This window comes from Pongo abelii, chromosome 5, assembly GCF_028885655.2.
Source record: "Pongo abelii isolate AG06213 chromosome 5, NHGRI_mPonAbe1-v2.0_pri, whole genome shotgun sequence".
In the NCBI taxonomy this organism is placed as follows: Eukaryota; Metazoa; Chordata; class Mammalia; order Primates; family Hominidae; genus Pongo; species Pongo abelii.
In genome coordinates this window covers 73,722,862-73,749,124 of record NC_071990.2, presented here as the reverse complement: position 1 = coordinate 73,749,124, position 26,263 = coordinate 73,722,862, and the positions used below count along the sequence as shown (strand labels likewise).

The 26,263-nt window shown below is 40.1% G+C and overlaps 1 protein-coding gene and 1 pseudogene across 2 annotated transcripts in view; one reads left to right on the top strand and one right to left on the bottom strand.

The window, feature by feature from the left end:
• KCNQ5 (potassium voltage-gated channel subfamily Q member 5) overlaps nt 1-26,263 on the bottom strand; it is a 584,694-nt gene that overhangs the window by 20,470 nt on the left and 537,961 nt on the right. For both annotated transcript variants that reach the window (XM_024248720.3, XM_024248721.3), the window contains one exon: nt 8,737-8,845. In XM_024248720.3, the coding sequence (XP_024104488.3) occupies nt 8,737-8,845 (109 nt within the window). The remainder of the gene's footprint in view (nt 1-8,736; nt 8,846-26,263) is intronic.
• On the top strand, nt 20,146-21,153 carry LOC112133739 (RNA-binding protein with multiple splicing 2-like; annotated as a pseudogene).

The window sequence follows — 26,263 nt, the reverse complement described above, 5'->3', positions numbered from 1 at the left end:
TTAACTCTTAATAGAGAAATGTAAATTAGCTCCACGTGTGTACAGTCTGTCTGATATTCTCACTGTACGGGCAAGCAGATATTCCATTTGGCTCACTTAGGACATTCAGACATCCTGTGGCCACACTGTTTCCACCACTGAGAGTAGACTTGTTCTCCTAACGCTTGCCATTATTGTCCTTTATATGCAGGATCTAGTAGGCTCTCCTGCAGAGTTTTTGTTTTTTTTAATGTTTGTAGAGATGGGTCTTGCTATGTTTCCCAGGCTGGTTTCAAACTCCTGGGCTCAAGCCATCCTCCCAGCTCAGCCTCCCAAAGTGTTGAAATTATAGGCGTGAGCCACTGCACCTGGCCCCTCCTGTAGATTTTGTTGGATTTTCTTTTAAGGGTATAAGAGTAGTAAAACCCAAGCAAGAACTTCCAGATCCGAGGAAATCTTTCCTGCCAGGAATTTGTAAGCATTGATATGGCGACTGAATTTGGGGATTTTGTGTTCCTAGGAGTGTAAAATCTTGCATAAATTTTAAAGTGTAAAAAAATAAAATAAAATAAAGTGTGAAATGAATAAGTAAATAAATAAATTGACTATACATATTGACTACTTTAAAATATTTTTAGCATGGAATAAGAGATTCTATATTTTTAGCAAATAATAGAAAACTCTGTTTAAATTATAGCCAAAGAAAAGGTTTAATGTCTCACATGCTACAAAGTAAGTGCATCTTCAGTGAAAACGCTACTTTAACACAGCCTCAGAGCAAATGTAGCCACAAGTAATTACCTTCAAAACAAAAACAAGCAAAAACAACATTCCAGGGAGTATATTAGCTGATTTTAAAGATATGTGCTAAATGATCCATAAAATGTTCTTTTAGCAGCATCCTTTACTGTAACATGTCATAGATTGGCTGTCAAGAATGTCTTAATAGTGACTTGCAAACAAAGACTCATCACCTCTGCTAAAATAGCAGAGATGCCATCAGCAAAATTAAGAACTGGTGATGATTAAACAGCTTGTAGATTTGACAAAACCCGCAATGGCAAACATGTGCCTCTTCTTTACTTGCGGAGTATTCTTGCCTGAAATATGAAGTGAGATGTCAGAAGGATTCACAGCTGAGATTGCATTTTAGGGATGGTCAAGATAATGGTCCCATACATGCCTTTCAGAACAGGAAGAACACAGGGGCAAGAAAACTGAAAAATTTTATCACCCAACCCAGGGTAACAGTGAGGCCTGATTTGCATATCCACCTCAGGAACTCTGAAATGTCATCAGTGGTTCTTCAGTTCACTGATCAGATCTGAGCTATTTTAGAAGAGTTGATGAGCCTTTGCTAGTTACAAAGAAATTCTTGACACTTCATCTATGTTCATATTAGAGTGAAAGAGTCTGGTAATTTAAAAAAGTGTTCTATTTACCATCTGGCTTCAAACCCTTTTCCTTCTACTGAATTTTTCTCCAAAGTCACAGATGACCTCCTTGTTGCCACTTTCAAAGGACCTTCTCACTCTTTATCTTCTTTGACCTCTTAGCAGCATTTAACAGCGTTGACATCTGCCTCCTACTTGAAACACTTTCCTCCTCTGGCTTCTCTTCTGTCACACTCTCCTGGTTTTCCATCTGTCTGGCTGCTTTGAATCTGTCTCCAGAGCATTCTTACTTTTGCAGCTCCTGTTTGTGAGCCTTAGACTTCTGTGTTGACCATCTTCTCTTTTTACTCCCTGGGGTGAGACTTCTACAAACCATTTATCTCTGTGCTGACAGCTACCAAATTTGTCCATATTCCAGACTGCTCTCCTGGGTGTCAGATCCAGAGATCCACCTACCTGCTGAGCCCTACTGTGACTCCTTGAACTCAACACTCACAATAATGCACCATCTCCCCTGAAGCCAGCCTGTCTCACCATCCTCCAGATGTGCCATCCTTGATTCCTCCTGTTCTTTCCCTCCATCCTCTCCAATCAGTAAATATCCAAATCCTATCTGAAATCCATCCTTGACTATTCTCCATCATGACTGCCCAGCTCAGGCCCCAGCAGATCCAGGTATTGTAATAATAGTTCTCTCTTTCCAATACATTCCTTACATTGCAATCAGAGTCATCTTTCCAAGTTTTCAAATGAAGCACTGCATTAGTCCGTTCTTGCACTGCTGTAAAGAAATACCCGAGTGTGAAAAATTTATAAATAAAAGAGGTTTCATTGGCTCATGGTTCTGCAGGCTGTGCAGGAAGCACAACTGGGGAGGCATCAGGGAACTTAAAATCATGGCGGAAGGCAAAAGGGAAGCAGGCTTCTTATGTGGCCGGAGCAGCAGGAAGAAAGAGAGAAGCGGGAGGGAGGTGCTACACACTTTTAAACCACCAATCCCATGAGAACTCACTTGCTATTATGAGAACAGCAAGGGGGAAATCCGCCCCCATGATCCAATCACCTCTCACCAGGCTCCTCCTCTGACACTGGGGATTACAGTTCGACATGAGATTTGGGCAAGGACACAGATCCAAACCATATCATGCACTGATCTGATAAATTCATTTCTGTACTTAGAATCCCCCACATTCCTGCTCATTCTTATGGTTCCTGCTCTTCTCTTCAGCCTTACTCTCCTCATCCTTGTCCTCCACCTTCAACCATCACCCGTGCTTTCTAATGCCACCTTCACTTCTGCTTCTTTGCAATTGCAGTTCTCTCTGCCCAGCCTCTACATCCTCCTTAGTAACCTGGCTAGTTCCTACATACCTACCAGATTTCTTCTTTTCTTTCTTTTAGAGTCTTCCCAAATGCCACCTTCCCCAAAAGTGCCAATATAGGTTGGCCCAAACCGTCCTGTACTTCTGTCACTGTAGTAACATGCTGCTCTGCATTGTAAGTGACTCTACTTTTCTGGTAGTTCCTCACAACTCTAAGCAGGGATCCATCTTTTTTGTTAACGTTTATCTCTGTGCCTGGTGCACAGTTGAAGCTCAAGACCTATTTTTCAAATGCATGCACTGAACGCTGGGAAGAGCTTTAAAGAGTCTATAGTCAGGCTTCGACAAGGGTCAGGGAGGGAGAGGGAAGAGCTAACTTCTCCCTTTCATTATCCTGTTGCTTCTTCAGAGGGTGCCTGGGAAGGCATCAAGCTCACCCTGAGGAGAAAAGAGGTGAGATTTACTTGGAACATTGGCTCATGATTGCTCCTCATGGGTGAAAAAATTGCTCTTCTAGGCCAGGCACAGTGACGCATGTCTGTAATCCCAGCACTTTGGGAAGCCAAGGTGGGCGGATCACCTGAGGTCGAGAGTTCGAGACCAGCCTGACCAACATGGAGAAAACCTGTCTTTACTAAAAATACAAAATTAGCCAGTCATGGTGGTGCATGTCTCTAATCCCAGCTACTCAGGAGGCTGAGGCAGGAGAATCGCTTGAACCTGGGAGGTGGAGGTTGCAGTGAGCCAAGATCGTGCCCTTGCACTCCAGCCTGGGCAACAAGAGTGAAACTCTGTTTCAAAAAAAAAAAAAAATGCTCTTCCAGCTCTGAGTAATTTCTCAGTCCAGGTGGTGGGAAGGTAACTTCAAGGGGAAAATGGCAAGTGCTTCCAGGTGAAGGAGATGCAAGCAGGTGAGGCTGTGTATGTTTTGGAAGATGGGAGCACCCTTCAGAAGACAGAACAAAGTGCTCCTCTCATGTGACTCATCATGGAAGCGGGTGGAGCTCAGAAAGAAAAAGGCTGACCCAGAGCAGAGGATGGGCAGTGGAGGCAGCATGCTGGAAGGCATAAGGAGTCCAGACAACTCAAGGGTAATAATATTAGCATTTACATAGTGCTGACCGTGTATACTGTTCTAAGTGCTTTGCAAATGTTTATTCATTTATTCATTCCTTACTACAACCCTATGAGGTCAATACCATTACCATCCCCAGTTTGCCAATGAGGAAACAGAGGCTTGAAGAGGGAATGTGAGTTGCTCAAGGGTGTACAGAGGCTGTCCTGTGTCTTGGACTACGTCTCCCTAGCAGCTTCAGGGAGGGTGGGAGGAGGGGATAGAATTAGCCAATGGTACCAGTGTAAAGTCATTCGTCAGCTTCAACTAAAGACTTCTTTGAGTTTTCACCCTGGACCTTATTCATGTATTCATTTGATTCTCTAGAAGGCTAGTCTGGCCTGGGAAAGAAAAAGTTTCATAAAGTGAAACATAGCAGGCATGACCATTATTGCACGGAGATAGTAAGAGACGGTAAGAGCAAGACACAATCAATAGCTTCTTGGTCATTTCTCTTCAGAATAATGAATAATCTGCATCAGTGGTTTTGTTGATATTCACAAAAGGAACAGGTTGCACAGTATTTTGATTCAGTTCTTGACAACTGACATAAAACATGGTTGTATAAAACAAACGGACAGGAAAACAACTGTCACTGAGGATCTTATTAACAGTGGCCTTAAAAGTGTGGTCTGAGGACCAGAGCTGCTTCACCAACTCTTGGGTACCAATCCGTGAAGAGATTAGTGCTTAGAAACTTTTAATAGCAATTTGACAGGATAATTTTATATCTGTTGAAATAGTTTTAAAAATTGAAAAAAAAAAAAAAAGAGTAGCCTTGATCCCACATGTAGTAATTCATTGAAAACAATACTGGTAAGAAGCAGGTAAGCTTTGCATTGCACTGTTTTAACAAAGCTCTTTCCCCAAATGGTGAATCCTTTACACAGTACTTATATGTTGCGTTGGTGTGGATATCTGATAAATTACCTGCCCGTTCAGTACATAATGCAATCTCTGTTATATTTTAAAAAGTTATTATTCTGGGGCTCTTCCATAAATATACAGTTGTATATGACTTTCACATATTTGTTATTTTAGTATCATTCTTTTTTTTTTTCCTTCAGAGACAGGATTTCACCATGTTGCCCAGGCTGGTCTTGAATTCCTGAGCTAAAGTGATCTGCCCAACTCAGCCTCCCAAACTGCTGGGTTTACAGGTATAAGCCACCATGCCTGGCCTGTTATTTTAAATTTAAAAAGCATATATTAATTTTTCTGTAAAATTTTGCCCAAGATTCATATATATATATATAATGACTACAAAGCCAAGTACTAGCATGAAAGGTAATAGTCTGTTACCTTCAGATAGTCCCAATTAGCCAGATGCTTGACATTTTGAGGGAACATATCTAGGTAATTTATTGGCTATATTTTTAAGACAGTGATAGAAAAATGGGTGATCTGCTACGAAATAGGTATATGTGAGTGTGTAGAATCCTCTAGAGTCTATCCATTTGTTTGTTTACTTTCCTGCTAATTTTATCTTTCCATTTAGGAACTAGTTTCTATGAGTGGATAAAAAGAAACTTAACATTGTTTGAACTGAATCACTAAAATATGGGGCTTTTGTTAAAAATAAGTACAGTCTTCACTCCTAAAGGTGAGTTTGAAAACACATTTCCAGCAAATTTTTGCATTTCCCTGAAAAAATATTTTGAGAAAAATCTATGATAATTCTGGAAGAAATATACAAAACTAAGTTTTCTTCTGAGTGAAAGACATATTTTGGAAATAGTCTAAGAATAGTCATTCTTTACTATGTACCATAAACAGTGACATTATTTATTTATTCATCTCTAGAAAATGGCAGATGTTTAATAAATATTGATAACTGAAAATAAGAACTCTTACTTTGCTCTTTGTGAAGGTAGTAATATTATTTTCCATACTGTCATCCTTGCAGTAGAATACATATTTTTTGTTACACATTTTAATTTGGCTGCTAGGAAAAACTACTATTGCAAGAGTTACTGAAATACAAAAGGCATATTTAAATATTCATATTAAATATTCTAACAATTAAAAAATAACAAGAAAAATGCCCAGAGTTACTATTTTGAGATGAGTAATAGATGTTTCACACCTGCAATCAGTAATATACATATACATACTGCTTCAGGGGAGCTGCAAGAGGTGGGCATGTTCTGGCAAAAACCCTCCGGCAACTGATGTTGAACTTATTAACATAATTAAACACCTTAGGAAAAGAACCCTTCTGCATGAGATTTAGGACTTATACCTGCAAACTTCTTTTTAGAGCTGCTAATGGTATTAGTTGGTTTTTAAATTATGTATCTTTAGAAATTAAGTACACCATGAGTAAAACATTTTCAATTAGGTTATTAAACTGTTGAGTGTGTCTATTAGATTTTTACAGAATCTATTAATTTAATTGTATTTTCTTTATTTTATTTTTATTTTCATTTTTATTTTTGAGACAGAGTCTTGTTCTGTCGCCCAGGGTGAAGTGCAGTGGCACAATCTCGGCTCACCGCAGCCTCTGCCTCCTGGGTTCAAGCGACACAATCTGTTAATTTGAAATGGAATTTAGAAGTGATGAAAAACCACTAAGCAGAATCAGGGTACGGAGGAGAAAAACATCCCCCTCAGGTACCACAATGCAGCAAGCAGAAAACGTCAGGAATCCACAAAAAGATGGACATGTAAATAGTAAAGTTCCATTAAAAATAAGAACCAAGAAAGAATTCTGAAAAGCAAGGGAATTCTGCAAAGACTTCACAAAAATCAGTCGAGTTTCAAGAATAACAAAGTAAATCTTAAGCTGTTGCTAAAGTGCTTAGCTAGCAGAATAAACCTATTTCATTTTCTTTCTTGCAGCTCACAATCCTTTTTATAGGTTGTAAGGCAAAAGCAGAAAGCTTCAGAAGTTCTTGGGAAATGACATAAACTGGGTTAAGTATGACTTTTAGGAAGCCTAATCTGCTCTCACTAGATAAGATTTTCCATACTTGTTGCAAGTCAGATTAATTCATGGACTGAATTGTCCCACCTTTACTTTAGGGTCTTTTATGGATATACTCAACACGTGAAAAATTTCAAGGTGACTTCTAGACCAGTAATGTTCAATAAAATTTTCTGTGACACGGGAAATGTTTTGTTTCTTTGTCTAATGAAGTAGCCACTGGCCACCTGTGGCTATTGAATAGTTGATATATGAATGGTGCGACTGATCAACTAAATTTTAAAATTTATTTCATTTTAATTAATTCAAATTTAAATAGCCTCAGTAGCCTCAAGTAGCCAGTAGTTATCATATTGGACAGTGCAGTTCTAAATCCTCTCTGTCCCTTTAACTGAAGGCTTCAGACATCATTTCACTACATGGGTTATCTGGGCTTATACATCACCCAAGGCTTCTAGGTTCACTAGAGATAGGGTGACCATATAATTGATTGTCCAAACTGGGATACTTTGAGAAAGATGGGAGCATTATTAACACTTATGATGAGACTAGAGGCATAATCTGGGACTGTCCAGGCCAAGTAGGAAGGTATAATCTCTCCACCCGTAGGGTTTGTGACTTGAGGGTTCCATTGAGAAGTAACTGGACTTTTTTTTTTTTTAGGCTGCTGCTACAGATAGTGTTTAAACATCTTCTGGAGTTTCATCACACCATGATTTTCTTTGCCCCCACAAACATTTATGAAAATCTTTAGAACTCATTTCCGCTTTCCCAGTGACTCTCAACTATAGAGCAAATCAATGTCTAACATGACGCCAAATGACCAACTAAAAATAGAAGTAAGTAATCAATCATACTAACATTCAAGATTAGACCAAACATGTGAATAGCTAAATTGGTTTGGATATTTTACTTTATTTTGTTTTTTGGAGACAGAATCTTGTTCTGTTGCCCAGGCTGGAGTGCAGTGGCATGATATCAGCTCATTGCAACCTCCACCTCCCGGGCTCAAGTGATTCTCCTGCCTCAGCTTCCCAAGTATCTGGGATTACAGGTGCCCGCCACCACACCCAGCTAATTTTTGTATTTTTAGTAGAGACAAAGTTTCGCCATGTTGGCCAGGCTTATCTTGAACTTCAAGTTCAAGATAAGTCAGGCTTATCCTGACTTCAAGTGATCCGCCCCCCTCAGCCTCCCAAAGTGCTGGGATTACAGGCATGAGGCACCACACCTGGCCTGGTTTGGATATTTTGAACTTTCTTCTAGTTTTTCACCAACAGGCAGAGGTATTTTTTTTTTTGCAATATAGTTACTCAGCATTCCCTGACAGATACAAATTCTCCCCAAAGGGTTAAACTGGGCCAGCTGAGCATGCAGCAGTTCATCTAGTCCGGATCTTGAATGCGTGTGTGTGTGTGTGTGTGTGTGTGTGTGTGGTGGGAAAGGTCATGGAAAATGTAAATTTAAGTTGCTAGGTATACTCTCTTAGCTCTCTGCCATCAGTAGAGGAAGCAAATTAAGATCAGCCTTTAACAATTACATTTCAGATAGTAAGACTAAGTCACTGCAAAATACTTTAGGTTTCCCATTTTCAGAACTCAACCCATTTTGAAATAACCTACGAGGCCTTTTCTTTGATATACAATTCTGTACAGAATACAGATTGGAGCAAGTCATAAAAATAATTTAAAAATCCAATTGCATCAATAAACCAAATGTCCTTAAAGCAGCAAATACACATGACAGCCAAGACTTGTGTAATCTCTCTAATATGACCTGGGTTTTCAAATCCCACCCACGTTTTATAACTCTTTGTGTTGAACACAGCAGAATTTTGTATTAAGAAACAAATATTTCACAATTCAATAGGCATATGGATGAATAGGAAAGGGAAAGTGGTTATTCCAGGATATTTACCTGCAGAAAAAGAACTTAGCAACATAGTAATTCAATTAATCGTAAGTATGTCTCTGAATCACGTTGTTCAACATTTTCACCAACCTGATAGCTCGAATGACAGTTTTAAGTGGTGGGGTGAGGTCTTCCACTGATACATCACACTGGCATCCTTTTTCATCATATACATCATCAGTGCCAAGGGCTGTGTCAGCTGCAAGAGAATATTGCCAGTTAAATAACACCACCATCCGCAATTTGAAACATGTTGCTGAATTTTTCTCATATGGAAATGGCGGGATACTCACAGAGTAAGCTGATAAACCAAGATATGTATAAGGTCAGCCAATTGTCTTGCCAATATTATTCTTTCTTCTTTTTCTACAGCCTCCCCAGTTTTAAATATTAATACTTTTCTGAACTGTTTTCTACGGACAAGATGAAGCTATTGACACATTATCTTTCCAGTACTGGTGATGGATTTGTGTTGATTCACCTATGCTCTTTTGCCCAGTTCCTTGGAAACTAACAGCCAGCTTTTAAGTGACAGCTGTCTGGAGTTACAGAAATAGTTTTTGGACTTGTAACTAACTGGCCTGTATATATCAAGCTCACATCCCATGACATTGACCCCATTAGCCTTATGCCCTGAACAAGTAAGCTAAGTAGCCGGAGCCAAGAATGCTGACTACTTATTAGTTACTGGATACAGGCAGCCAGGAAAGAGCTTGCTTCAGATCATACAGCCAAAGCTGAGGGAAGATTTTCAGACTGGATAAAAAATCAGTTTTTCATAAACCAAGGAAATTTACTTTTGGGTTAATTGCAAATGTTTGGGGAAGGCAGCAGGGTTATAATAAATGCCAAATTATTATGAATTTGTAAAACAAATAAGGAATAAGCTCATTTCATTGCATTTCTGTTTTCAGTAACAAAATATTAGAATGAAGTTAAAATTCCTGTGATGGAGGATAGGTCAAATGAATATTGGTAGGTTTATATAATGGAATATTAGACAACTTTAAAAAATGATGTTGAAGACTAATGACTAGGAAAGTGTCACATTATATTGTTAAAGAAAAAAAACTCTGTATATCTGAAATTAAGAATGATTTTATTGTTTTTGCTTGCCTGTATTTTCTAACATTTCTCCAATGAGCATGTATTACTTTGGTAATACAAAGTAAATAAAGTAATAAAAATGCTCTCATGAAAGAGGAGTTATGTGGCCTCCAAATACCTTATTTTTTTGAGAAAATGTCTTGTTTTGTCGCCCAGGCTGGAGTGCAGTGGTGCGATCTTGGCTCACTATAACCCTGTAACCACCACCCCTATTGGGTTCAAGCAATTCTCATGCCTCAGCCCTGCAAGTAGCTGGGATTACAGGCCCGCACCACCACACTCAGCCAATTTTTGTATTTTTAGTAGAGACGGGGTTTCACCATGTTGGCCAGGCTGGTCTCAAACTACTGGCCTCAAGTGACCCGTCTGCCTTGGCCTCCCTAAGTGCTGGGATTACAGGGGTGAGCCATCGCTCCTGGCCTCCAAATACCATTTTTATATGGTCCAAGCCTCTCTAAATGTTGACATACACTAGAAGACTAATACTACTTTGTGTTGCCTTTGCTCTGTGCAGTGTTCATTTGCTAAGTCATGAAAGGAAAAGACTTTGCCATGGGCTGTCCTGGTTGGGCTCCAAATTTTGAAAGGCTATTGGAGGTTCATTCATTGAGGCAGTGCTTATATTTGTAATGCAGTTTGTGTGTCATTTACATCAATGAATATTTACTGTGTGTTTATGCAGTTTACTTTTGTGCTGTAATGCAGGTGGTGGTGCGGGAAGAGATGATGAGATACATGTAGACACATGGATCTTCACAGCTCTTCTTCAAGGTCCCTTTGGCTTTCTTGCCCTCAAGCCTAGTAGGGGAGAGATGAAACTACTATCTCACAATAATGATAATAAAAGTGTTATTTTTCTAAATTTGTCTTCCTGTATTCATATGTTGAAACTTAATCACCAGTGTGATAGTATTAAGATGTGGGAACTTTAGGAGGCGATTCATTTATGAGGGTGGAGCCCTCATGAATGGGATTAGTGACCTTATAGAAGAGCTGGAGTGAACTAGGTAGGCCCTCCTACCCTCTGGTCTTTCTACCATGTGAGGACATAACGTTTGTCCCTTCTGGGAGACTCAATAGCAAGGTGCCATCTTGAACTTCCAACCTCCAGAACTGTGAGAAATAAATTTCTAGTCTTTATTGGTTATCCAGTCTCAGGCATTTTTTATAGCAGTGCAAATAGACTAAGACAAATAGCAACTGCTCATTGAAATTTACACCAGGTACTTAGGTGCAGCTTCTGCATATATTAATTTTCATACTTAGAGCAACTTTACAAGTTGTTAGTGGTATTATGACCAATTTTCAGATGCAGAAATTAAGGCTTGGAGAGGGTAAGTACCTCATCTGAGGCCATGAAGGTGGCAAGTGGAGCTAGTAAGTTGCAGAGGATGACAGTAGAATCCAGTTCCCTGAGGCTCCAAAGCCCATGCCCTTTGCATTGCATTACTCAGTATCAGAACGAGTTTGGGGTTAAATTGTGACTACAATATGTCAGGAGAGACAGGGCAAAGAGCTCACTACACGTGTGTGTTGCCTGATGTGTACAGCCTGCTCCTGTCAGATATATGTTTTCTCCAGAGAAGTTTGCCCCAGTTGGAATGAGAGTACATTGATTAACTCTGTGTTTGACAGTTGGTTCTGACTCAGTGATGACCTTCAGGGTAGCCAGTTTGCTGGATTGACCACGCACACAACACACTCTTTTTAGCCCATAAACGTCGTGCCCATGGTTTGACGACATTCTTTCCAGGAATTGTTCATGGTTTCTCTGATTGTATTGTAACCTGCTCTTAGTTGCTGTAGTAGGATGTATAGAGTCACCCCAAGATTTATGTCCACGTGGAACATGGGAATATGACCTTAGTTGGAATAAAGGTCTTGCAGATGTAATTATGTAAGGTTCAAAATGAGATCACACTGGATTAGGGGGGGACCCTAAACGCAGCAAAAATGTCTTTCTGAAACAGAAAAGGCAAAGACATAGGGACACAGAGAAGATGGAAGAAGAGACTGGAGTGATGCATCTACAAGCTAAGGAACACCAGGGATTGTTGGCCACCACCAGTCGTTAGGAGAGAGGCAGGGGATGGTTTCTCCCACAGAGCTTCCAGAAGGAAGCAACCATAATGATCCCATGATTTCAGACTTCTGGACTCCTGTACTGTGAGATAATACGCTTCTGTGCTTTCAAGCCACCTGATTTGTGGTAATTTGGGATGGCAGCCCAAGAAATGAATACAGCTGGGAAAGCTTTCCCTAATGGCTTCCAATTCTTTACTCCAGGACAATAATGATGATGATAGTAACAAGAGTTTTTTTTTTTTTTTTTTTAGAGAAATCTAATTATGTGCCAAGAACTTTAATTAATTGTATCACAACCCCATGAAGCAGTTTTTTTTTTTTTTTTTTTTTTTTTTGAGACGGAGTCTCGCTCTGTCACCCAGGCTCAAGTGCAGTGGCATGATCTCGGCTCACTGCAAGCTCCGCCTCCTGGGTTCATGCCATTCTCCTGCCTTAGCCTCCCAAGTAGCTGAGACTACAGGTGCCCACCACCACGCCCAGCTACTTTTTTTGTATTTTTTTTAGTAGAGTCGGGGTTTCACCATGTTAGCCAGGATGGTCTCGATCTCCTGACCTTGTGATCCACCTGCCTTGGCCTCCCAAAGTGCTGGGATTACAGGCGTGAGCCACCACGCCCGGCCTGAAGTGTGTTTTACCATTACCTCTTGTTTTATAGATTATGAAAGTGAGGAACAGAAGGCTAAGAAACTTGCCGAACAACACCTGGAGAATAAATGACAGAATGAGAACTTTAACCCCAGCAGTTGGGTTCTGGAGCTGTCTGACCCTGAGCCTCACCTCTGACCGCTTCCAGATTTGCCCTTCTTGTATTTCTCTCTCTTTTTTTTTTTTGAGACAGAGTCACCCAGGCTCAAGTGTAGTAGCACAATCTCGGCTCACTGCAACCTCCGCCTCCCGAGTTCAAGCGATTCTCCTGCCCCAGCCTCCCAACTAGCTGGGATTATAAGTGCCCACCACCACACCCGGCTAATTTTTAAATATTTAGTAGAGACGGGGTTTCACCATGTTGGCCAGGCTGGTCTCGAACTCCTGACCTCAGGTGATCTGCCCGCCTCAGCCTCCCAAAGTGCTGGGATTACAGGCATGAACCACCACATGGGGCTGCCCTTCTTGTATCTCTTATTGGTATCTGGGTTCCCATCTCCCGCATTACATTTTCCTTCACAGGGCTGGTGCACTTGGCATGGTGTGGACCCCATGTCAAATTCAGAGGAGATTTGATTTTGAGCAATGTGGTCACCATGGCCATGTGCTGGGCCAGGCCACACCCAAAGGAGCCTTGGAAATACACAGACCCCGGAAATTCAAAGGGGGTGTGTAAGGGATGGGGAAAGGTCAGGTGGAATAGAGGACTCATATACAGGCTGGGTGGCTGACAAAACTGAAGCCACTAGCCATCATTATGGAGCCCTGGGAGATGCCCAGATGTTAGCTCCCCAAAGGAAATATTGAATAACAAACTTTATCAAGAGTCCCAGTACAGCTGGGCATGGTGGCTCATTCCTTTAATCCCAGCACTTTTGGAGGCTGGGGCAGGAGGATTGCTTAAGGCCAGGAGTTTGATATCAGCCTGGGCAACCCTGTCTCTACAAATAATAATGTTAATAAAAATTAAAAAAGCCAGGCATGGTGATGTGTGTGCCTGTAGTCATTCAAGCTACTCAGGAGGCTGAAGAGGGAGAATAGCTTCAGCCCAGGAGTTCGAGGGTGCAGTTAGCTATGACTGTACTACTTCACTCCAGCCTGGGCAACAGAGTGAGACCCAGTCTCTTAAAAAAAAAAAAGATTCCCAGTACAGAATTCACAAGGGTGTTTTATGCTGTCCTTCAAAATAGAGGCATATGACTGCTTTCCCTCATCTGAATCTGAATGAGAGGTACTTCTATCTTAGTCTCTTCTCATATCTCAGAAAGCTGGGGAACACTGGAGTGGTTACAAGACAGATCCTGCAAGCCTATATTAATAATTTCTGTATTTGAAAACACCATATTACCAGCCATAATATGATAATGCAGGTCCAAATAATGAAATAGCATAAAATATAGAGTCCTTTAATTTTGAGGTTAATGGAAAACTTTCTTTCAGCAGATGTTTACTGTCACAATAAGCACAAAAGTAAAGATAGTGAAACTATATTGTTCACTCATAAATGAACCTGCGAACATCCCAAATGATTACAAGACATTACCTCCCAACCTAATGTTGCACTCTCCATCAACATCCTGTACCCCAGTAAGAGACTCATCCTGTTTAGGAATTGGGCTGGACAGAGGATGAGAGTCAGTCATCAATTACATTATACTCAAATGCATCTGATTGTGCAGTTTTATACAGCACTTTGTAACTTGATTGTTTAAGCTGTAAATTAAACACTCAATCCTGGTTTTTTTTGGGTAGGTGTAGTTAGAGCAAATGAATAGGAAATATATCTTTGCTGGCATGTGTTGAGGCAGGAGTGAATTAGGGAATTTTTTTTTCTTGCTTCAAAGCTACCAAAATGAGCAAGATGCCGTCTTTCTGCTTCATAAGTACACCAAGTCCTCACTTAATGTCTTCGGTAGGTTCTTGGAAATTGTGACTTTAAGTGAAATCACATATAATGAAAATGATTTTACCATAGCTATTTGATCTAAAGAAGAGTTAAAGTCCTATGGCATATTTATGGTCACAGAAACATCACCAAATTTCTACATAAAGACACAAAACACAATATTAAACACTGAAACAAATGTGAGCTACATATACATTTAAGAAAGATTAATAAAAACGAGTAAGATAATTATTTACCTAATTTTTGGTTAATCAGTGGGTGACAGTGGTCATAATGGCGGGAGGTTAAATCAAAGAATAAATGATTGCAAAGCAAAAATTAGAAGGGGCACCTCCTACCACTATACAGTTAAAAAAAACAAGAGCAAATATTGGTGGGCTTGCTGAGTGCTTTCCTACTGCATCAGTTGCTGTGTATTTGTATGATTATTGTATGCTACTTATTTACTTATTTATTTATTTTATTTTTGAGACAGAGTCTTGCTCTTTAGCCCAGGCTGGAGTGAAGTGGTGCGATCTTGGCTCACTGCAACCTCCACCCCCCGGGTTCAAGGGATTCTCCTGCCTCAGCTTCCCAAGTAGCTGGGATTATGGGTGCCTGCCACCATGCCCAGCTAATTTTTTGTATTTTTAGTAGAGACAGGGTTTCCCCATGTTGGCCAGGCTGGCCTTGAACTCCTGACCTCAGGTGATCCACAGGCCTCGATCTCCCAAAGTGTTAGGATTACAGGGGTGAGCCACCGTGCCCAGCCTATTTAGTTATTTTTAACCAAACTCATTTTACTGCCAGATGTATGGTTATTGATTATCATATATTTTTTGAGACAGCATCTCCCTCTGTTGCCTAGGCTAGAGTGCAGTGGTGTGATCATAGGTAACTGCAACTTCAACCTCCTGGGCTCAAATTATCCTCCCTCCTTAGCCTCCCTAGTAGCTAGGACTACAGGCACAGGTCACTGTGTCCGGCTAGTTTTTATTTTTATTTTTTAATTCTTTGCAGAGATGGAGAGGTCTTGTTATGTTGCCCAGGCTGGTCTTGAACTCCCGATCTCAAATGATCCTCCCACTTAGGCCTCCCAAAGTGTGGAATTACAGGTGTGAGCCACTGAGTCTGGTCTGACACATTTTGATTTTACAATAATTTGTATTCATTCATTCATTCATTCATTCATTTATTTTCCAACCCACTTATTCTAGTTCAGGGTCGAGGGTAGCTGGAGCCCATCCTGGCAGCGGAGGGCACAAGGCAGCTAACAGCCATGGACAGGGCACATCTCATAGCAGAGCATGCTCACACACACCCCCACACTCACTCAGATGAGGATCATTTAGACACGTCAATGAACTTCAGTGCACAGCTTTGGGATATGGGAGGAAACCAGAGAACCTGCAGAAAACCCATGCAGGCCTGAGGAGGATGTGCCAACTCCACACAGACAGTGGTCTAGCCAAGAACCAATTTTTTTTTCCTCATCCATCTAACAAAACGACGTTGAAGGAAACAATTTTATTTGTGGACCTGCTATATCTTGAGTTGTCAATTTTATTTCCAGTGAAGTTAATAACACATTAAATGTCTTTCTTATTACTCCTAGGGGCTTAAACCCCTCTGAACGCTAAGGTACTTAGGAGGGGCTAAATTTCCAGCTGAGGCTGGCCCTCTGTTCTCCAACTACACATTTGCCTCTCTGTCCTGGTATTTTGGGAGACGTAGGTTATGGGACTGTGAACTCATGTGAGCACCTAGTCAAACCTACTCAGAAAAGGGCAAAATGCCAATGGAATAAGGTCCTCCCCAAAGTCCTGCTCTCTGTGAGGGATCCTCTTGGGATCCTCTCTGGCAGAGCTAGCCCCATGAATGGTCCATGCTTGGCATTAGGGAGAAAAATAAATATAAAATACAACTGTTTGTCTTCCCCAAGCCTTTCCTGTTTCCTATTGATTAGCAGTGTTCAGAATTTGCTTTCAAGTACTCTGTTCCCTGACATTTAAAAAGATATAAGCTGGCCGGGTGCGGTGGCTCACGCCTGTAATCCCAGCACTTTGAGAGGCCGAGGCAGGTGGATCACCTGAGGTCAGGAGTTCGAGACCAGCCTGGCCAACATGGTGAAACCCATCTCTACTAAAAATACAAAAAAAAAATTAGCTGGGCATGGTGGTAGGCACCTGTAATCCCAGCTACTTGGAAGGCTGAGGCAGGAGAATTGTTTGAACGTGGGAGAAGGAGGTTGCAGTGAGCCAAGATTGCACCATTGCACTCTAGTCTGGGTGACAAGAGTGAAACTCCATCTCTAAATAAATAAATAAATAAAAATAAAATAAAAAGATCTAAGCCAAATTTTGAATTTTGAAAAACTACTAATTGCTACTTTCTATACTGTTTGGAAAGGACCACTTGGACTTTAGATGACGAAGAGAGAGGAGGGTAAAGAAGAACATTTTGGAAACTTCTGCTGTGTCCAAAGACCATATTTCTATTTCCACTATGAAATTTTACCATCAAGTTGAAGGTATTTATGGAAGAAGGACAGGTAGTTTCTAGTTCTTTTTCTTAGTCATCTTCTTTTACGGATTAGATTCTTTCTGCATTTCTTTTTAAAAATAATTCTATTTTTCATTGATACATAGATGTACATATTTTTGGAGCACATGTGATAATTTATTACATTCATAAAACTTGTAAAGATCAAATCAGTGTACTTGGGCTATCCATCATCTTAAATATCTGTCTTTTCTTTATGCTAGAAACATTTGAATTATTCTTTTCTAGCTATTTGAGCTATTTGAAATATACAACAGATTATTGTAAACTATAGTCACCCTACTGACCTATCAAATGCTAGGACTTATTTCTTCTATCAAACTGTAGCCATTAATTAACCTCTTTTCATTCGCATTCTTCCAATTCCCAACTTCTCTTCCCAGCCTCTGGTAACCACCAGTCTAAGCTCTGTCTTCATGAGATCCACTTTTTTCGGTCCCACATATGAATGAGCACACATGATCTATTTCTTTCTGTGCCTGGCCCATTTCACTTAACATAATGGCCTCCAGTCCTATCCATGTTGCTGCAAATGACAGGATTTCATTCTTTTTAATGGATGAATAATATTTCATTGTGTATCTATACCACATTTTCTTTATTCATTCACTGATGGGCACTTAGGTTAAGTCCATATTTCGGATATTGTGGATAGTGTTGCAATAAACATGGGAATATAGATATCTCTTCAATATATTGACTTCTTTTCTTTTGGATATCTTCTTTGCATTTCTTGATGAAATGATTACAGTGGGTTTCAACCTTGGCTGCACATTAAAATCATTTGGGGAGTGTTAAAAAAAATCCCAATAATGAGGATGCTCTCAAGACCAATAACATTAGAAACCAAAGGCTAGGACCCAGGCGTTGGAGTTCCCAGCTCTCTGGAAGAATCCGATGTATAGCCAAGGGCAAAGACCACTGGTTGTAGGTAGAAAAATGACATCTCCTGGTCTCTCTCAGCCAGAGCTGAGCAGTGTGTTTGGCTAATCCGCCATCCTGTGTTCCTTGGTGCTGCTGATATATTTTGCAGAGGAGCAATTTGAGACAACATACGTGCCTCACAAGACAGCAGTAAATGACTACATCATAAAAAACAGAAAAACAATTTAAAAATCCTTTGATAAATTGGTGATATAGGAACAAGGTTTTGTTCTATCACAACATTCTAGTCATCTTTAATTGAGCTTGAAGGCCTCAGCTTGCTGAATTCCGGTCATTGTCTTCTACCCGCAGCCATCAAAAAACCCCCTCTTCTCAGGCTTTGGCCCTCTTTCTCTTTTAAAGAAATCACTACTGCTTTTACACACAAGCAGCTTACACAGTCACAGACAAAAATAAAACCCAATTGTCAAAAACATAGCGGAAACACTTGTTTTGTCTGTGGAGGAACGTCCTCCCATTTGGGGCAATAGAAGAAATTATAAAGGAGAGAGCTGGCAGCTCTGATCATGAAGACAGAACATGTTGCTACCCACAATAACTAAATTACAATGCCAAAAATTCTTGATTAGGGAAGAATTCCAAAATATAAAAAAAGCTTAATATCTATAATGTATAAGGAACTTATTTGAATGAATCACAATCCAAAATATATATGTACAAATAAGTCAGTCAGGAAAAACTAGCAAAAAATGACTGAAAATTATTCAGCCTTACTAGAAATTTAAAAATTGTAAATTAAAAGCATGAACTTATACCGATTTAATTTGCAAAAGAATAATAACTAATACAAAATTGAGATGAATTTGGTACACTTTGACATTGCTGGTGACAATATAAATTGGATTAAATTTTTATGACAATAAAATAATGTATAATCAGCAATCTTTTTATTTTTATTTTTGATTTTTAAACTTTTAAGTTCAGGGGTACATGAGAAGGTTTATTATATCGGTAAACTCAGGTTTGTTGTACAGATTATTTAATCACCCAGGAACTATCCAACAGTTATTTTTTCTGGTGCTCTCTCTCCTCCCACCATCCACCCTCAAGTAGGCCTCAGTGTGTGTTGTTCCCCTCTTTGTGTCCATGTGTTCTCCTCATTTAGCTCCCACTTAAAAGTGAGAACATGTGGTATTTGGTTTTTTGTTCCTGTGTTAGTTTGGTGAGGATAATGGCCTCCAGCTCCATTGGTGTTCCTGCAAAGGACATGATCTCATCCTGTTTTATGACTGTGTAGTATCCATGGTGTGTATGTACTACATTTTCTTTATCAAATCTGTCACTGATGGGCACTTAGATTGATTCCATGTCTTTGCTATATAATCAGCAATCTTGAAATTTTATACAAGGGAAGTTTCCTTTGTAAAATAAGTTCAAAAAGAATAGAAACGTAGCTTAATGCAATAATGTTTATCACCTACTATAGAAAAATAGTTATGTAAGTTTCAATGCCCTAAAGTAGAAAACTGCAAATTATAGTAAATTATAGCATTTGATCATGCAGGTGTACTACACAGCTCTGAAAAAGACAATTATGAATAGTATGTAATAACATGAAAATATTTTAAAATGTGCAATGAAATTAAAATATGAAACTACTTATGTTGATTATAACTATGTACAAGAGTATGTGAAAAGAAAAGTAGCTAGAAGAGAATATGTAAAAATAAAATTAGCTATACTAGTGCATGAGATTATAAATTATTTATACTTCATTTAAAGTTTCCTAAGGAATTTAAGAATTTTTCCATCACAAAAATAATGTATACTTTTTGATATGAAGTATTTGAAAAATAGGAAAACAGAATGAAGAAAAAAAATCTTCCAGGCCGGGTGCGGTGGCTCATGCCTGTAATCCTAGCACTTTGGGAGGCTAAGGCGCGCGTATCACCTGAAGTCAGGAGTTCGAGACCAGCCTGGCCAACATGGTGAAACCCTGTCTCTACTAAAAAGACAAAAATTAGCCAAGTGTGGTGGCGGGTGCCTGTAGTCCCAGCTACTCGGGAGGCTGAGGCAGGAGAATCGTTTGAACCCGGGAGGCGGAGGTTGCGTGAGCCGAGATCGCGCCATTGCACCCCAGCCTGGCGACAGAGGGAGACGCCGTCTCCACAAAAAAAAAAAAAAAAAAAAAAAAAATCTTCCAAAGTTCCAGGACTTAAAGGCAACCATGCCCACTCAACGCTGGGGCCGGCGCCGCCGCCGCGCTCTCCCGTACGTTCCCTTCCCGCCCCCCCCGCCCCGTCCCCCGCACCGGGAGCAATCTGCAGCGGGAGGGCGAGAGCGGCGGCAGCACCCGCACTGGCTCCAGCGCGGGTTCCAGCGGCCTCCTGGAGGAGGAGACCCGGACACTATCAGCGGCCTCCCCATGGACACTAAACCCAGAGAACCCTACTTGATCTTCCAGCCGTCCAAGGGGTATGAAGAGTCCCTAATCAAGCTCACCGCGAGACAGCCTGTTTGTTTTGTGATCTTTGACAGCTGGACAGGAGCAGAAGCGGCCAAAAATGCGCTGAACGATATTCGCTTAGATCCCGAAAACCCACAGATCATGAGGCTAGAGTTTGCCAAAGCCAACACCAAGATGGCCAAGAGCAAGCTAATGGCAACTCCAAATCCCACCAACATGCACTCCACCTAGGAACACATTTACTTCATCGCTCGGGACCCCTATGACCTGATGGGGGCTGCTCTGATCCCTGCACCCCCAGAGGCCTGGGCCCTTAACCTTTGTACACCACAGAGCTGACCCCAGCCATCACCCATGCTGCATTCACCTACCCAGCTGCCACTACCATTGCCGCCGCCCTCCATGCCAGGTGCGCTAGTTCCCTTCCTCTGACACCACCCAGCAAGGATGGAAGTATCGTCAGTTCTGTTAGTTCTTCAGTCTGGTCACCGGGGAATTGGTTCTGGGAATCTGTGGTGGTGCCGGGACAGGCGCCCTGAGCTCCCACCGCCACCGCCCCCGGGCGGCCGGCCTGTGCAGAGCTGCCGCTGTCCCCCAGAAATTGTGAATCCTAAGCCTGACTCAGCGGACTCCTTCCTGTTTCCCTTTCCTCCTCTTCCTCAGCCCTTTTCTGCACCCTCAAGCCTTTCTCCAGCGCCTCCCAGGAGGATTTGGGGACCTTCTCGCTGAGGCGCCCAGATCCAGCTCGGAGGATCACTTGGACCCTGCAAGGCCTGACCTTCCACCCAAACTTGCTTCGGTAGCTCCCGTTCGAGGAAACGAGGCGTTTAATTTTGCTTGTTTTCTGGCACGAATGAAGACGCTTACGCTTGTGTATATGTGAGTGTACAGTTTGTTTTCACGCTGTCACCATAGCAACAGGTCCTGGCCCTGGGGGTTCATCCTGCCTGGCCTCTCTCTGCTCGCCTCGCCCTTGCACCCACCACGCTTCAGGGAGGCCCGAGCCCCAAGCCCCGTGGCCCCACACGCTTCCAGACTCAGCGCCTGCCTCCACCCAACAGATAGACGGCGTTTGCCTTTTCCTTTCTTTTTTTTTTTTTCAATATTCTACTTTATAGAGGATCTTATGAACTTTTATGAACATGACTAGAAATACATGTTTCATCACAATGTATACACTCAGACACTTATAACTGATAGAGGTGTCTCTCAAAACAGTACTTATATTTACTATATAAATTATGTCCTTTTATTTTCTGTTCTATTGTATTTTTCATAAAATTAGTTTTTTTTTCTTTTCTTTTATTATTATTATTATTATACTTTAGGTTTTATGGTCCATGTGCGCAATGGCTTCTCTGCTCCTATCTTCTCAGATGGGCCAACAGTCATAGGAATGCCCTCTCTGCCGTATTGTTCACCTCTCCACAGTCACCCTGCCTGCCGCTGCTCCTCATTCATTCCAAACCTTGAAATCAACCAAAACGTGAAAAGTATTTTTGTACTTTGTAACAAAATATTTATGCATCATCATAAAAAAGGCAACCATTATCGTGATATGCTACTTACAGTGAAAGTGTGAGGGCTAGAAGTTCACAATTCATTTTTGTTTTTGTTTTCGTTTTTTTTGAATGGAGTCTCGTTCTGTTGCCCAGCTGGAGGGCAATGGTGTGATCTCGGCTCATGCCAACCTCTGCCTCCCGAGTTCAAGCTATTCTCCTGCCTCAGCCTCCAGAGTAGCTGGGACTACAGGTGCGTGCCACCACGCCTGGCTATTTTTAGTAGAGATGGGGTTTCACCATGTTGGCCAGACTGGTCTCGATCTCCTGACCTCAGGTGATCTGCTTGCCTTAGCCTCCCACAGTGCTGGGATTACAGGCATGAGTCACTGCGCCCAGCCTCACAATTCACTTTTATTTTAGGAATTTAAATAAAGTATGTGATGATTCTATTTCATTATGCTATGGGGAACACACATTAAAATGGCTACTATTAATGGTGGTGATAACTAATTTATTACAACCTGTAACGAATTATAATTTATATTCTAAGGGTTCCTTCTTTCTGCTGCTGGTTGTATTTCAATTACTCACCCCCTGCCACCCTCTGCTATCATTTCTTAAAACCTTAAATATCATCCTAAATTTAGAGTTACCATTTTAGACATGTGCTATTCCAAAGACAATTCCTTTAATCCAACTAGAGTTTAGAGTAACTGCTTGGGCCCTGATGCAGTAGCACAATTTCATTTCACTAAGTCCTTGACTAGGGACTTTTCTTCCTGTTCCATGTTAGATGCTGCTAAGTAACCAAGAGACAAACTAGGTCCTCAAGGCATGAATAAGGAACCCAGAAAAATACTCTGGATAATGTATTTTTTACTCTAGATGTTTTTCCTTTCAAATAGTTTTTATTTTCACTTTGTTTTTCTCTCATTATAATAGTAATACATGTGCATTGTATAAACCTTGAAAATTTGAATTTTAAATTAAATCACAAAGAAAGAAAAAAAAATTCACCTGTGGCTTTAACACTCTAAGGCAAATCCTATCAAATTTTTGGTATATTCCCTTCCAATCTCTTCCTGTACATCAATTGATGTTTAATGTCAAAGTCAATTTCTCATCATGGATGGAAACTTACACATCTCTGGTTGCCTTGGGAAGGAAGTTGGTTCTGATGGCCCAGAAGCTCCCATTCAGCCTCATCTTATGATGGCCTTTCCATCCCATTCTCCAGCCACACCAAATTCCAACTGCTTCTCTAGGTGCTGTTCAAGCGTCATCACCATTGGACATTCTCCCAAGGGGTGTCGTCTACACACCCTCATCCATCCTCCTTGCTTTTCTTATTTGTTTGGCTGGTAATTTCTAGGTGCTGAATTTGTGGTGGGCAGATTATAATATGCATGGGGCACCAACAATAGCAAGGGACACTCACAATGTGGAGAACATCAGAATAATTAGAACACACCATTTTAATTTCAGCCTACATGTAACTTTTGTGGCACTTTGAAAACCATAACTTTATTTTGCAGTCTAGCAATTTCTTTTATTTTGAGAGGTCCTAAGCATAGAGGATGAAGTGTGCAGGGTGGCATGATGGAGTTTAGAGCCTCAGACTTAGCTCTGGAATGACAAGCCTTTCAAGAGTCTACCACCTCTGAAGGAAGACTGATGCAGCCCTTCCTTTACTGTGTATGCCTGTATCTTCTCAGTTATTACACTGTATTATATTTCATTGTTTACAAGTCCCTTTCCTTGTTAGACAGTGAGCTCCATGAGGGCAGGACCATGTCTTGCCATTCATGGGTTGGCCTTATTATTTTCTGTTGTACTATGGTTAATTTTTTTGTTTTGTTTTTGTGATCATTCATGACTAGGTATACTTCAAAATCCTACTGTGAAAAAAACCCAAAATTTCCACATAATGTTTAGTTTTTATAAACATTTTAAATAGAATCTTCCCCTATTAGCCCATGAAAATATTTAAGAGGCAAAAGAAGTTTAAAGTAAAAGAATGAATAACTTTTATAGTAGAACTCTGGAAATATTTGTTGAATAAATATGGTATGCTGCACGTTTATTTTTAGGTGGAAATGCAACCTGTAAGCCCACTTTAAATTCTTGGATCTATACATTTATAATTAGTAAATAATAGAAGAATGTTCACATTGGTACAAAAGGAAGAGGGATCTCTCTCTCTCTCTCTCACTGTATCATCCATATTAATATAGAAAAGAAGGCAATCCAGACTTAGTTTTTCTCTTCAGGAACAATGTAGCACTAATGGAAATCTAAATACTTTACAGCAAGATAGCATTACTTCACATGTCACTTTTGGATATTTCACACCTATCACCTTTTCCAAACTGACACTTATCCCAATACTTTATATTGCTGGTACTGTAGCAACAAATTGTAAAATCTCAATCATGTGACCATTGTTTACTCAACTCTGAATCTTAGGAGATTTGGAGTAATAGCTTACAAGTGAGTTTTTTAAAATTAAGAGTTAGAAAATTATCTCACTGAGTTCCCATAGAAATAAAAGATAATGCTATAATAAAAATTTTGATGCATCTGTGAACACACTCTCATTACATTTTTTCTAGGCTGTAGAAATGATACAATATTTGAAAAAAATTCTGAAAATTAGTTTTTATTGAAAAAAAAAGCCTCTAGGTATCCATATCTGCAGCACATATTGGTTTCAAAGTTAAATATCCTTTTGAGCTTTTAAAGCAATATTCTAGTTAAAGAGCTAATTTTAATATTTAGAACAGGTAATTGCATTTTCCGTGCATTTTTGCCAAAGTAGATGCAATTTGGAGAGCAAACTTTTTTTTTTTTTTTTTTTTTTTTTTAGTGGAATTGAAGATTACAGATTGATACAGATTGCATAACTTAGCACTGGGATTACTTGTTATTTTTATTATTTTTTATTTTACTTATTTAGTATTATGACATTCTTGACATAAAAATTTGGGACCTAGAATAAATAATCCTAGTACTCAAAACAGAAATGAAAGACACATTCAAATGCAGTATTAGAGGAAATGTAGCTTATCTTTTTTTTTCTAAAGAGATAGACTTAGAGCTTCCTATGAATACCACATTCTGAAAAAATGTCCTCATATGTCTTCAAAACTCTCTTAGCTCTATGGGAGGCTTTCATAGCAAAGAGAAAATATGACTAGCCTTTGACTGAACTTGATTACTTTTTGTTGGCCTGGACTAACTGACTTTTTTGGCTTTCATCCACAATAAGGATTATAATTTATGCTGTGATTCAGCACACACACATACAAAGATGCACACATACACATATAATTAAGACAGAAGTTCCTTTCTGGGTTAAGATGGTAGATTGAACATATACAGCTAATCTTGCTCCTTTTGAAAAACCCACTAAAACTATAGTGATGAAATACTTTAAAAAAAGACATAAACCCATAAAAGAAGAGAAAAGGAAAGGAGATGACAACAACATAATTTTGGAAGTGGGAAAGCAGATGGACAAGTTAGGTAACTGACTAGCTGATACCAGAGAGAAAACCCTATGCCAACACTGAGAAAAGCTAAGAACAACAAGATTTACACTTTGGAAAACTCAAAAGGCTCAGGAATTGGCAACATTAGGTACTTCTTGATCCAAGCATAAAGAGGGGATAACTAAGATAAGGAAGGTTGCGTGCAATCTCTCCCAGACTCCTGGGCATATGGTCCCCTCCTATTCCAGCAGAAGATGGAAATCTTTGGATGAGAGTTCACCCCTTCATCCAAAGATACATCCAACACAGTCAAAGGACAGGTATTAAACCAAAAGCTGGGGTATTAAGTGATCATACACAGATTGAACGTTGAGGATCCACCACAACCTGCTCGCTATCATAATAATGGTAGTAAGACCTTTTCCCTCTAGGAGTTCGAGTAACTACTCTCTGGGGAATCTGATCAGTGCAAGAAAAAAGAGCTAAAGATACTGTTGCCAGGAATTCCCCCAAAAATGGTTGACTCAGGTCAACCTATGGTGAAGATCAAAGTTAATCAGCTCTAATACACTCAGAAACTCCAGTCACCCTTCTAGTCTCCAACATTTTATTATGAGAAAACATTCAATTTACTATGTAACTAAGGAAATCTTCCAATACAAAAATGGAGATCAAAAGCAACTAGAAGGTAACAGAAACTAAGGAAATGAAAATTTCAAAACATTGTCATTAATATCTTCACAGATATAAGGCAAAATACTCTATCCATGCAAGAAAAATAGGATACTAAAATAAAAGAACCCTTAGTCAAAAACAACAAAAATAAAGGACCTTAGAAATGATAGCAGAAATGAAAATCTTAGTAAGAGATTTGGATGATAAAACTGGCCAAAACTCCTAGAAAGTAGAACAAAAAGACAAAGAGGTAGAAAATGAAAGAGGAAGGATAAGAAAATCAGGGCCAGTATCCAAGTCCAACTTTCAAATA